At 53.4% G+C, this 13331-nt stretch overlaps 3 protein-coding genes across 3 annotated transcripts; all 3 read right to left on the bottom strand.

Annotated features, from left to right (window-relative positions):
* Window positions 1–1230: 1230 nt before the first annotated feature.
* PG997_009709 (uncharacterized protein) lies at window positions 1231–2428 on the bottom strand (the record flags this gene model as incomplete). Its single annotated transcript, XM_066814024.1, has 2 exons — window positions 1231–1990; window positions 2067–2428. The coding sequence occupies 2 exons, from the start codon at window positions 2426–2428 to the stop codon at window positions 1231–1233; spliced, it is 1122 nt and encodes a 373-aa protein (XP_066665986.1).
* A 7188-nt stretch (window positions 2429–9616) lies between these two features.
* On the bottom strand, window positions 9617–11275 carry PG997_009708 (acyl-CoA thioesterase II; the record flags this gene model as incomplete). The annotated part of the gene is made up of 5 exons (XM_066814023.1): window positions 9617–9667; window positions 9801–9951; window positions 10114–10760; window positions 11028–11114; window positions 11171–11275. The coding sequence occupies 5 exons, from the start codon at window positions 11273–11275 to the stop codon at window positions 9617–9619; spliced, it is 1041 nt and encodes a 346-aa protein (XP_066665985.1).
* Window positions 11276–12127: 852 nt separating this feature from the next.
* Window positions 12128–13195, bottom strand: PG997_009707 (P-loop containing nucleoside triphosphate hydrolase protein; the record flags this gene model as incomplete). Its single annotated transcript, XM_066814022.1, has 1 exon — window positions 12128–13195. The coding sequence occupies one exon, from the start codon at window positions 13193–13195 to the stop codon at window positions 12128–12130; it is 1068 nt and encodes a 355-aa protein (XP_066665984.1).
* Between the last annotated feature and the right edge of the window lie 136 nt (window positions 13196–13331).

Genomic DNA, 13331 nt, shown 5'->3' with positions numbered 1-13331 from the left:
AGCGCGGCGCCAGAAACCAACCAGTCTCTCCTCTCCCCCCCCCCAACTCGGCCACTTCCCGTGTGGGATGCGATGCGCGCGCACCCAAGTCAGCAATACCTCGTGCATGTCAGCCCTGCTGCTTTCGGTCCACTAGTGTACCCGTGTGGGATGGGTGGTCCCCAATCTTATGTACCTACTACCCACGTACATACATAACATCATAGCATGCTACCTAGGTAGCTGGGGTAAGAGGGGAAAGGGATTCAGGGGGAGAATGCGTCGTTTTTTTTTGTTTTTTTTGGCATGGTGGTCTGCGGCGTGGTGGTCTCGCGTCAGAATCAACAATCGAGGAAGCATGGCACCAATCTTGCCAAGGTCTTCTGGAAGGTCAGGGCAGGGTGTTTGCCGTTCCCCAGGCGGTCATGCCAAGTGAAAACCCCGTCTCTCTCATTGGCGCATCTGGGCGCCGAATCGCATAATATTCCACCGCATGCTTCTCTCCCGTACCATCTGTCTGTCAGACGGCCGACAGGAGATTAGGCGAGATTCCAAGATGAGATGATGTTCAAGATTGATGCTCACCCGAGTGCGAAAGAGTAACTCGAGTGAGGCTTAGAGTCGATGTTCCTAATTCTCACTTATACACCGCCTGCAGACCGATGTCTTTGGCGCAACCCCAGCCAGAGAGGCAAAGGGAGATTGGATAAGCGACGTCCTTTGGAGGTACTTCTGAAATAGGATAGTAAGCATGCCCAGAAAAACTTCAGATGCCATCCTTCCAATCATGACCGGCCACCACACGCAGGAACAGGGGGGTTCATCCGATAGTCAAGGGAAGCCGAGTCTTTTGGTTTGTTCTTGAATTCAAGTTCTCGTCGAGTCATTGCTGTACAACGTACACCCTCTGCGTCTGTTATGTACAAATCCCGTAAAAGGGCATACTATGTCCGCCAGCGCCTAATGCTAAATGCACTACACTCCATAGTTGAAGGCCGAGTATCGTAAATGCAGTAAATTCGGAGACGCAGTCAACGTTTCGTCAATCCGACTGAAATCTAGACCTTTTTGCCTCACACGTTCCCTCTTGCCTGAGAGTAGCCGAGTGCCCTCGAGCCGTGCATGCGAAGCGTGCTCCATGTCCTGTAAACGCCCATTGCCTTGGAAAAAACCCCTATGATCAAACACGTAAAGCGACGTAGCCCGTAACCGTTATCTATAATTACTTCTTCTCGGAAAACATCGTCCGAATCAGGAACGAAGTGACTCCATGTTGTAGCCCGAGTATATCATCGGATCGCCGACTCCGAGCATCACTTCGGGATTGGGACACGAGAGCATGTGGGGCTTGATCGTGCCAAACTCCGATTCCACCAGGCCCTGGTTGAGCATTATCTCGGCCATGTCGACGTCCATGTTTTGTATGTACTGCGGTGGCATATCCATCGACGCGGGTCGCGCCATGTTCCACGACGGGTACGAGGTAGGTCCGGTGGGCGATTGCACGGGGAACATGGCGGCGGCGGGGTCGAAGTCTGTAGTAGGCACAGTATTCGGGTCGAAGTCGTTGTAAGACGTGAAGCTTTGCGGGGAGAGCGTCTGGACGTTGTTACGCCCGCTCATCAGCACCTTGCGGTAGTCTTGCTCGAAATCGGAGTGGTCCAATTCGGAGGAGCTGGCCCGGTCGGTGCGGTTGCACGTCGAATCCGCCTCGGACTTGACCTCGACCGCTGCCTGCGACTCCCTTTCCCTTTGTTGGACTTCTAACTCGGCAGCCAACTTGGCCAGGCCTGCCTCGTCCTCGGGAAAGACCGAGTGAGGGGGCAAATCCGCATCGGCGTTAGGGCGTATGCACCCCAGTTTCGTCGCGATATCATGTATGACGGGTTGGCCTCTGTCATTAAACTCGGGTTCGCCCAAATCCCATTGCTGACTACTCCGGACCATTGCATAAAGTTTGTGGACAGTTGCAATCAGTGCGAACTGAGTGTTCTCTAACACCTCTGCGTAGCTAATGCGACTTTGTTAGTGACTGGCCGTGTCCTCCACATTTCTGATGCTCGTGCATCTGTGTGTATAAGACTCACCCCCTGGGCAATTGCTTGTATTCGGTCTTCTTGCGCGTTCCGGCAGTGCATACCAAGCCGTCGTCCTTACACCTCTTACAAGGGAACTCGCCGTCGCACTTGGTCTTCTTCATTCGGCAGCGTTCGCAGGCCTTCCATACCCGCTTGTGTCGGTCCATGCCAGAGCCGCTGTGTGGCGACAAGGGCGAGTGCTCGTGGGCGGGCGATTGGGTGGCGTGAGTATTTGAGCGCTTCGCATTGCGGTGTGCGGGCTTGGTGACTTTGGAACTTGTTGTATGCCTTCTTGTGCTGCTAGAGCCGGAGCTAGTGGAGATCTTCAAACTGCTGTCCTCCATTGGAGGCGTTGGCATCCCTCTTTCCATTTTCGGCGATCCTGACTGGGTGGGCTTAGAATCCCGTCGTGAAAGTCTTGGCGGGGTAACTTTTGGGGGAGGGTGTGTAAGTGCACAAAGCTGCGTCTAAGTCCGTCGGTCCGGGGAGGTATAATAGTGGTAGGTGTGTGGTCAAGTCCCAAAGCTATAATAGGAGTGACAGAACAATATGTAATGATATAGCACTTAGATAGACGGAAAAGACTAAATAAGCGAAGAGGAGGGAAAGGTTGAGAAAGGCCAGAAAGAAGGGGCAGGGCAGGCAGCTGGTTGATAAGTAGCCCGAACGTTTGTGTAGAAAGCCCGACTGGAAATATGAAATATTGTTGGATTAATAATAGACCCAGCAGCTGCAACCACACTAAGACGTGACGATTATGTGATGCAGTGCACTCGAAAGCTCCGTTCCTCTCTCTTTGCGTAGGTAGGTACCTAGTAGGGGACTAGGGACGGGACTGGCTGACCGTCAAATAACCAAAATGGATTAAATGGGAATAACGAGGATGTGATGAGCATGTACGTGTAAGAGAGTCGAGGGTGTGGGTGGGTTTCTGCGAAGTAGTCCAGAACCGACTCGAATGGGTTGGTTATGTCCGAGGCGCGGGTCGAATCTTCTTCACGCTGACAGCAGGATGGGCGTTCGCTCTTAAGTCTCCGAGAGCGAGCGTGTACATAAAATGTCGAAGGAAAAAAAGAGTAACCCACTCCGACACAATACGGAGCCTGTTTTGGCAACTGATCCTTGTTGGGAACTTGTGCCAATATGCCAAACTTGCTGCAAGTACTCTCTGTACTGTGAGATCTTCGTCTTGCAAGTCACAAAGAGTCGTTGATCACGTAATGCACCTCCGGAACCTTGGTCAAGCAAGGTAACAAGCTGGCGGACTGACTGGCAGGTGAGGTGGTATGTAGGTAAGTAAGTAGATATGCAGACGTGAATATAGCAGTGACGGGACAGAAGATAGGGGATCTGGCAAGGTTTGGTGGAGCGGTTGAGTGACAGAGGCTAGGAGTAATAGGCTACTGATTCCGGCAGGACAGTTAGTTGGGAGGATGTGTTTTTGTCATGGCGTTTCCATCATCTTATATTCGGCACATGTCAACGTGTCTAGCGTGGCTCTGTTGATGCCAATGCCATGATGATGCATACGTGTGAGTACGTATGTACGGCCCTGGGTATACCTGTATAAGGCAAGGAAGGTAGGCAGTACCCGTGATGAGGACGACGACCGACCGACCGTTCGCGGGTATCGTCGTGGCAGCCCCTGCCCGGATGTGATTTAATGTTTTATGTAGCTTTCCTGTCGAAATATGCAAATGTACGTCGCAGGTACAAACAGTGACCTGCCATGATCTCCATCTGTAGGATCCAGCAGACTACTGGGCAGGACGCAGCAGATCCTTGTCGTGAGTAAGCCTTGCTTGCAGGGAGCAGGGGCCAGAAGGAAAAATAGGTGCCAGCTCTGAGAGTCCGAAACAACGAATCCCATCAGGAATCAATGGGTGGTAGCAGCCAGTAGTAGTAGTCGTGGGACAGCTCGCGCTGCGCTGTACAATCGGTGAACGGGTATCGGTCGACTCCAAACACCGATGAGAGAGCGGGCAGAGATCCATTCAATGCATGTCATGCAACTGATTGGTCCGTCTCCAAGTCAGCAGGACCTTGCAACGGTAGGGGTGCACTAATTGTCCCAAGCCCATGCCTTAGGTAGGTAGCTTGGTCGGGAGGGGGGTTGTTCGTTCACGGAGAACGCAAAACTTAACTCCACGGCATGGCATAGCCATTGCCCAGGCCAGAGGCGGGATGCTATCCTCCCGATTCTAACGCATCATGGACTACGCCGTGCGGTAGGTCAATCGCTGCCTACAGTACCAGAGAAGGGAGGGTTAACGGCCTCGGTGACGCCATGATGTACAATGGTCGGAAGCAAGCGTCTTACCCGCTCCACTGGATTGATGCAAAGTTTGGTTGGGAAGACCAGAGCCCGGAGGAAGGACGGAAGGACAAGAACACGATTCCCATCCCACATGCTGGGTTGCAGGCGCAGGTGTCAGGGAGGGAGGAGTGTGTAGGAGTATCGCGAAAAGGTACCTGCCTGAGATAGGTATGCCAATTCAATTGAATTGGGACAAGTCTGGTGGGGTGAAGTGGGCGAACAAAGTGATGGTGGCGGTGGTGGTGGTGGGTGACGGTTAAAAGTCAATACCTAACGAAATAGACTCGTTACGGCTACTGGCGCCTCGACATCAACAGCAATTGTGCGGCCGCACAACATGACAAATCCCCATTGATCACTGGAAAAGGTGTTTATGCCAGGCATCTAACATGAAGTAGGTATGTATGCCTATGCCTATGCCTTATGCCTGGCCCAGGCTTCTGCAGTCCCGACATATGTAGCTAAGTAAGGAAGGTAAGAGGGGCGTTCAGAAACCATGATACACCATGACCGGGTAACATTCTCTCGCTCACCGTGCACACGACGAGCGTCCGACTTGCGTGATATTGGTTACATGCCCCTGAAAAGGATGGGATGGTAGGTTCGTATGCGGAAGGACCTGGGACCTAACCCCACCATCGCAGAAAGGTACAAAAGTAAGTAGGTAGGTAGGTAGATAGATAGCGATGCCTTCCTCTCAGCGGTCTCCAGATCATTGGCCTCGATTGATACTCATACGAGTCAAGCCAATCAGGTTGGTGACCAGTTTCGAGCGTTGGGTGGTGACCGATGAAGACTTGGCCTGTTCCCGGAACTCAGCCACTGATCGTATTTTCTCCCTGGCATCGTCTGCCAAAACACCAAAATTGTCTTTGACGAGACTTTCGACTAATAAGATCTAGTCCCCAAAGCTATAATATAGTTGGATGTGCCACCAACGCTCGCATAACCCACGAATAGCAATCAAGGGTATATTCAAAGCAAATAAACACTCGAGGAAATGCTGGAAACACAATCACTCGACTCTATGGCCGTTATTACGTGTGAAGATAATGATTTGGATATGTTAGCTGTAGAACTGGCCAACAAACAGAGTCTTGCCTGTGTCCCGACTATTCTGCCCCTGTCTTGACCGTCGAGTATTTCTGAAGGGGTTTGTTTTCCACGAGCATAGTGCTCGGCATCGACACTATTTGCCAATAGAGTTGGCTCCTTACTTCTTCCCAAGCCAGCCCAACCCAACCACGACGGTGGGGATGGCCGGGATGGCCAGACTAGAAGAGCGGAAGCCGTTCCGTGCATCATTTCGCGGTAGTTATCATTAGAACAAACCCTTCTCCTAGTCTGCTGGGTGTGCATGACAAACCAAGTCTTATTTCCCTCTAGTCGGCCGCTATCGTCTTGACAACAACTCCAAGGCTTTTCGTCCTTTCGTCCCATGTCCCCTGTCGTCCGTACTATTAGGCTGTTTTACCACGTCGAGCATCATATGAACTCTCCCAACTCAGCATTTAAAGTTCCACCTGACAGAATTACCATAGGGCGTCAGGGCGTGGCTGCACGGCCACAGTGCAACATGAGGAAGAAAACGACAAAAAACCACCAGTTTCCTAGCCTGTCAGGCCATGATATCATCCTCACCTCAGGCGGGCGGCACGCGGCACCCTATCTTCGTCGAGCTAGCATCTCGAGGAACAGTTGGAACGAAAACTTCGTGCTCCGCTTGCCGCACGCCCGAAACAATGTACGACGGCAATTGATTCCGTATAGGGAAAGTATCACGAGTTGGATGACTCTTCCTTCTCAAAAGTGGTTTGATCCTCGGTTTTAGCACTATTTTTCATAACTACCTACCTAGCAGACCTCGGCAGGCGAGACTCGGTGGGGTTGGTCCTGAATCGATCGGCCGATGGGTTACAGAAGCCACGATTTTCTTCGATGGGGTCTTCTAGAAGCTGGACTCCGAGCTACTGTAAGGTCGCCAGGGTTACATAAGAGCGAGATGAGCGAGAAACCCACTTATACTCGGCGTCTACGAGCTGCTGGGAAATATCAGGATGGGCGTTCCTCTGTCCACGCCAGCTCCGGAGCACGTTCGGCCGTCGGAGCATGACGAGACTGCATATGTATCGGGACCGGTGCGGCAAACTTTCGGACAGTGGCAATATATTCACACGACTGACTATGCGATATGCGTCAGATGCGATATTGAATCGATAGCTAACAATTGGAGTGTGTAGTACCCAGACCCGGGGAAAACGGAACACCCCATCTGGCACATTCTGACGCACCCTAGCTAAAGATGAGAAGCATATTTTTCTTAAGTGCTTTAATTCACCAAGTTCGTGTACGAACTGGTGAGGATAGGCCCCTGTACAATTCTGGAGCATTCAGCCCTGCGTTGTATAGATTTTCATGAACGTCTCCAGGCTGTGAGCAGAGGCCACAAACAGCCCCTGAGCTGGGAGATCATAACCCAACGCCCTGGAGAGACTATATGTACTGTGCATGTTTACTCGCCAATCATCATCTGTAGAGTTATCAATCGTCGCTCTCGGTATGCGATCCGTATGCCTGGCACTTCGTACGGTGGCAAAGATCTAATCACGTCACGCCGCGAACGGCGGGCAGGAGAGCCGCGAAGATGCATGACGATTATGACTCGACGGGCTTTGTGCTGCTGCAGGGCGGCGAGATCAGTTCAGAGATGGCCACGCAAAAGCGCAAAGCAAAGCGGGATTGTGAAAGAAGGGAGAAACGGGCATAGCGCGCAAGCAGCTCAATGCCAGAAACCCAGATAACGCTACCAAAAGCGTGGTGGTCGGGCCCGGCTTAATCTCGCGTCCCGAAGATCGTCCCGACTAAAGGCGCCTCGAACACGACCGGGCTCGTTGCTGGCTGGTAGTGGTACCTACATAGGAACCCCCCCCTCTCCATTGGAACCCTTGAGATCTTTCGGGGATCTTAAGGGATTCACATATGGCATGGCACGGCATGGACAAATGGGAATAAGGGAAGCAGGAAGGGGGGGACCAGACAATACAGAGGAAGAGAAAGGGAAAAAGCCTCATTGCCATGCGTCAAGTCCCTGTAGGGAATCATGCGACCAATATTAATCTGATCCCTTATTACGGTTCGATATGGGGAACGCTTGGTGTCCTTTCAGGATGTTCTCCGAATCTCCGGGTCCCTTGCCAAGCTTGCTTACAATTTGCCCATGGGACAGAGGACGTATTTCGGAGTTTGCTTCGCTGCTAAACGCCGTTCGGGTTGCACATGCTGACATACCATGGCTTTGCAATGCTTGGGCGGAGGTCTAGGAGGTCTAGACGATCAAACTAGACTCTTGCCAGCCTAGCAGGGCAAGATACAGCCGTCCTGATCCTGGCTTCGTTCTTTGCTCGCCCATAATTCCGGCCTAAATCGCGGCCGGTCCGCATTTGTGCTGCGCGGATAGTGCACGAGTTATGCACAGATGGATCGCATAGCGTCTGGAGAAGTACAGGGCGATACAAGTGCGCTACCAGGCAAAAAAGGGTTAGCACTTGAGGGATCGCGTTCTCGCGCCCACACTAGCCTAGGTACACTTTTTTAGCTCCAAAGGCTACTTACTACATGCTACCTCCATCCCAACTTCAAACCTGGGCATGAAAGTCAGAAAGAGCCTTGAAAGGCTGTTTCTGCCCTGGGCGCGACGACTAGGCAGTTGTTCGCACTTACACGTCACATTTCCAGATTGAGGGGTCGGCCATCCATGCTGCTGATTGACAGTCAGGCCTGCAAAAAGCATGGGCAACATCACCCCCAAAACTAGGGTTTCCCTAGTACGGAGCTTCCTATATTGAACCCACCCAGACGGGCACTTGAACAACAGCAAGGCCCTGTCCGGCAGTTATCTCTCCCCTTGAAACAACGAAGAACAATATGAGCAGAAGAAAAAGGGTTCTTCAGGTTTGCCGTCTGGACATGCGTACAGCCTCCCACCCTGCGACTCCAGCTTATTATTAGGCCAGACCTCATGCAAAATCGCCCATGCACCACCACCGTCGCAGCACTACTCGGGCGCTCCAGCGAGGATAAAACACCGCCCATTAGAGCTAGAGAGGGTCTACCCGTCTTGGCAGACATCAGGGAAAACAAGGCTGAGAGAAAGGATGGTGCCAACTTTCAGACGACTAATAACATGCCCGAGGCTGATCTTTTTTTCGGCCTTTATGCTGGCGACTGACTCGAGTCCAGCGCGGCACACGGCATCTATTCCTGGGCCCTCGTCACAAAAGCTAGGCCTAGGTGATCTTGCTTCCCCTCGATGGCAGGATTTCGCTTGCTGATCCCCCTCCGGATCGACTGATCCCCATTACCAGCTTGTTTCCCCGTCCAAGATAAACCTACAAAGTTGTCCCAACATTAGTCAGGCATATGGTATGCTGTCCCCAGCCTGACGTATGTGCCCCCAAAATCGCAGGGTGTGTGTGTTGCTCCTTGTTACGATCTCTTCATCTTGGCTTGACAAGAAATCAACAATCCATAATCCTCCCAACACGCCTCTTCAAGGTGGAAGTTCCCGTTGACAGTTACGTAGGACAGCCTATTCGCGACGACATTGCTCCAGCACAAAGCCTGGAATGGAACCAAGTGCATGAATCAGATCAGAAATCTGATCCTGCCCACATCAGTACAAGAAGATCATGGGGGCCCTGCTCGCTGTCTCTCGGTATCAAGTTCGCATTGGTGACTTTGAAAGACAGGATCGTGACATGCCTTTCATTGATGCGGAGCCCAATGAGAGCTTTTGTATGCTACCACGCCGGAGCAACATCCGCAGACCCTGGATGGTGATCACCGCCGAATAACGTCACTGCTGCATACAAATACGCACACGCAGCCCCGTAAAGCCAAGTGCTCTTCCTTGAATCAGAGTTTTGCACCTCGTGGATATGCACGTGGTATGCGGTGTTGACACACGCCTAAGCTTTCGTATACCTGCAAGGGGGTATGATGTCTATGATGTTATTATGCTATTTTGTGATACAGAGCAGGTTGAATGCGCGCAAATCCCTAACGCCCATGGGTAGGCTACATAGTTTTCATTTGTCTCCGGGCTCAAGACATGCGCCAAACATGAGCAGCGAGGAGCAACCGACCATCTATTTGCTTCCAACGCCGATTCGGTAATCGACTTGCGCAACCATACATTCAAAACAAGGAAAGGGAGAGAGAAAAAAATTATGCCATGTGTACTCTATAGCTTGGACCGAGGGGCTTCCTCATTCTGTTTGATTCGTACAACACCCTGTGAAAACCGGAGATTCGACAAATGGTCAGTATATATCGACAGTGAAGCCAACGAGAAGGAAAACCAAAAAAAGCAACAACTACACATGTAGCGCGATGCGCAGAGGGAAATGTCATGGGGGGTAACTCACCTCCTGAAAGCATGTCGCCAGTAATGTGCCGTCCTTGCTGAAAAGGCGCTGAATGACCACGCCGCGTCCGTCGCCGGACCAGGGACTCTCCATCTCCGTGAACATCCATTCGTCGGCGCGGACCTTCTTGGGGTTGTGGAAGTATATCGTGCTGCAGAGTTAGGATTCGGCTTGTTAGCATGCGTCTCTTTCTTTCTACGTGAAACTCCCTGTCTGTCGATGGGAGCATGCCCCTGGAGTGTGCTAGCCGATGCATGTCGTATCATGACGGGAGCATGACTGCATGAGGAAGGGGGTAGAGTTGAATACTCACTGATCTAACGAGACCATCATGCCGATGGAGGGCTGCCCTTCCATCTCCTCGATGGGGCCCTGGCCCTCCCACTCGTTGAGGGCCACGGTTCGGGCCCGGACGTGCTCGGGGACCTTGTCGAGGTCCTCGTAGGGGAACGGGAAGCGCCAGAGCCGGTGGATGCGGCCGACGGTGCCGATGAAGTGGCTGTCGCTCACGTACGCGAGCGCGCTGAGGTGGGCCTGGTGCCCGCCGCCCTCGCTGATGCGGCCGCGGGCGCGGACCCAGTGGCGCGTCTTCTTGCGCTCGGCGGGCCCGTCCTGGCCCGTGACCTCGATGCGGTAGGTCTGGAAGGGGCTGGTGCCGGCGCCGCCCGCGCCCCCAAACTCCTCGTCGTAGTCGTCGGGCGGGGCCGTCACGCCCTCGGGCATCGCGGCCGCGTGCCGCACCGTCTCGGCCCCACCGCTGCCGTCCTTGGTGAAGGACATGGTCACGGTGAAGATGGCCTTGCCCCGCTGGCGCGCCTGCACCGTCCGCGTGCAGAAGGACCGCCCCTCGCGCACGCGCTCCACGTGGTACAGGATCGGCGTCAAGCTGTCGCCGGCCAGGACGAAGTAGCAGTGGTAGGAATGCACGACGAAGTCGGCGGGCACAGTACGCTGCGCTGCCTAAAAGGACGCAAGGAGGTTTCAGTCAGTATGGGCCTTTTCCTTCCAATGTAACGTAAAAGCCCGTCTCCTATATTCGAGGAATTATATCAAGTCATGCAAGAGTCAAGGAAAGAGATCCTACGCGACATGGTCCAGCGTAGTATACTCGTAACATGCCCAGGTTGGGGCATTGCCTAGGATGTAGGTACGAGGGCCTCTGTAGACATACATGTTCTGCCTAGCAAACCGCATGGCCAGCATTTCAAAGTGATGGACTATACTTACTGCGAGTGTCTGCGCAATAACGGCGCCGCCATATATACCACGAGCCCCGGGCGGGTGCCACAGCTCACGGGTATTTGTGAAGATATCCTAGACGTACGTCAGCGGTTGCAGAAACACCAAAGAGCACAGTCAGAAGTGCGTACCGGACCAATGACACTCAAATCCGTTAGTTCCAGCGCGTTTTCAATCTGCGCCTTGGTCGAGTCCAACGGCGGTGGCTTGACGAGCGTGGGACGGTGTTCAGTCATGGTCGCTCCTACGCTGGAAGTAGCTGCTCCAAATGGGACAGACTATGAGCCGTTTGGGGGAATCACTGATGGTAGGGTATAGTGTGATTTTCTGCTGTCCGGCACTTTGAGCAATGAAACGATCGCCGCGTCTGTTGCCAATTGATGCCTCTTTTGAATTGGAAATCGGAAGACGTGAGCGCGCCACGCTAGACCGTTTAGTTACTGAGACGACCAGAAACTCGAGCACAGTGGATGATGATGAAACGAAGCGAGAATTAAAAAGGTGTATGTACGGCAATTCTATGTCTAATGAGAACGGAGTGAGACGATGGTCAAAGATGTCCCAAGAAATGACCTGTTTTGACAAGCGTTGGCCTCATCCTCAAGACTCCTTTCCTTCGATGAGATGACGGTCTGGCGTGCGACAGCCGATCCGTTTGTTGGCGTGAGATTTTGCCGAGGTTCGGTCTGGCGCGGCATCCCTGTCGCAATCGCCAATGGCCGTTTGTTTCAGCTTTCAGCGCTCCGGCCCAAGCACATGGGAATTGGCACTTGCCCATCCGTGCATGGCATGGCATACGCCAAAAAGAAGGACAAAAGCCATCTTTACTTAAAAACCTTGGGCCACCATTGGACGCTGAATGTGCCTGCCGATTGTATGTATGTACAGTACAAGTCTATCTTCTCTTCCATATGTATATACTTATAACCTGATCGCGAGTTAAGGGGGAATATACAGGTAATAAATAATATACACGTCTAAAATGCGACACAGTTTCTAAGTAGTAGTTCACGCTCCGCCGTCTCGTGCTGCCTTTTTGGCAAGGCCTCTGACCTTTCGCGCCTCCTTCTCGCGTTTTCGCGCCTGGTTCATGCTGATTTTCTCGTCTCCACCACCCCCGCCTGTCCCTTCCTGGCCCAAGTCTGCAGGCTCTCGTCGTCGATCTCGTCCAGGCAGAACTTCCCCAGGTTTCCCTTGCGGAACTGCTGCACGATCCAGGGCGCCGCAAACTCTCGGGAAGGCGTGCCGCCCTTCTCGAGCTTGCCTGTGCGCATCGCGACGGCGTCCAGAAAGTCGGCCGCGTTGTTGGTAGGCGCGCAGAACTCTCCGTAGAGGTCCGGGTCCCGCAGGTTGAGGTGGAACAGCAGGTAGTCGGCCAGGATTTCCCACGGCACGACGCTGTCTTTGACGCAGCCGACCAGACTGAGCTTCAGCATCGCGTCGACTTCGCCCACGTAGGGCACGAAGACACCCGGGGTGTCGACGACGAAGACGCCTTGGTCGATACCACCCTCCATGTCTTCCGGGATCACACGGACGGGCGTAGAGAGCTTCCTCGTAACGCCGGGCTGCGCGCCGGTCCGCGCCGCCTTTGCCTTGTTCATGCCAACCTGCCGCATCGAGTTGAGCAAGGAGGATTTGCCCGCATTGGGCATGCCCACGACCAGAGCGCGCAGGCCCGTCAGGGTGTCTGCGGCCTTGGCGCGGTCCTTCATGGCGTCAAGCAGCAGTTGTATAGACTTGGGCTCAGACTCGTCGGTGAAGACAACGTGCGTGTTGCTAGCGGTCACTTCGTCTGGGTCGAATGTGCGGCCACTGCGCTCGGCGTGCCATGTCTGCAGCAGGTGTTCCTGCTTCTGCTTGAGTCGGGTCTTGTTCGAGAAGAAGGTGAGTTTGCTCTTGGTGTAGACGATGATGCGGTCGCGGCCGGCGAGCGACTGTTCGAGGAGGGGGTTCGTGGACGTCAAGGGGACCCGACTGTCGCGGCATTCGATGACCAGGCCAATGTTAGACAGGATCTTGCGCATGGAGTTCAGGGCGCCTTGGTGATGGCCCAAGAAGTAGGACCGAACGATGGACGGCGAGACGTCGAAAGTGGCGCGGGGGACGAAGCCATTAGCCATGGATGAGACCGCCGTCTTGATTTGAGCAGCCATGATAGAGATTCGACTCAGGGAGGTTTAGTGTGGTATGTAGTGGACAGTGCGAGGCTCATGATTGATCGTATAGCATTGCGTCGCCAATAGCTTCTTCACACACGCAGAGAACTAGTACTAGGGACCACGACAGACA

This window comes from Apiospora hydei, assembly GCF_038363865.1.
Source record: "Apiospora hydei strain CBS 114990 chromosome Unknown utg000007l_segment0_segment0, whole genome shotgun sequence".
In the NCBI taxonomy this organism is placed as follows: domain Eukaryota; kingdom Fungi; phylum Ascomycota; class Sordariomycetes; order Amphisphaeriales; family Apiosporaceae; genus Apiospora; species Apiospora hydei.
This window is presented reverse-complemented; position numbering and strand designations above follow the sequence as displayed.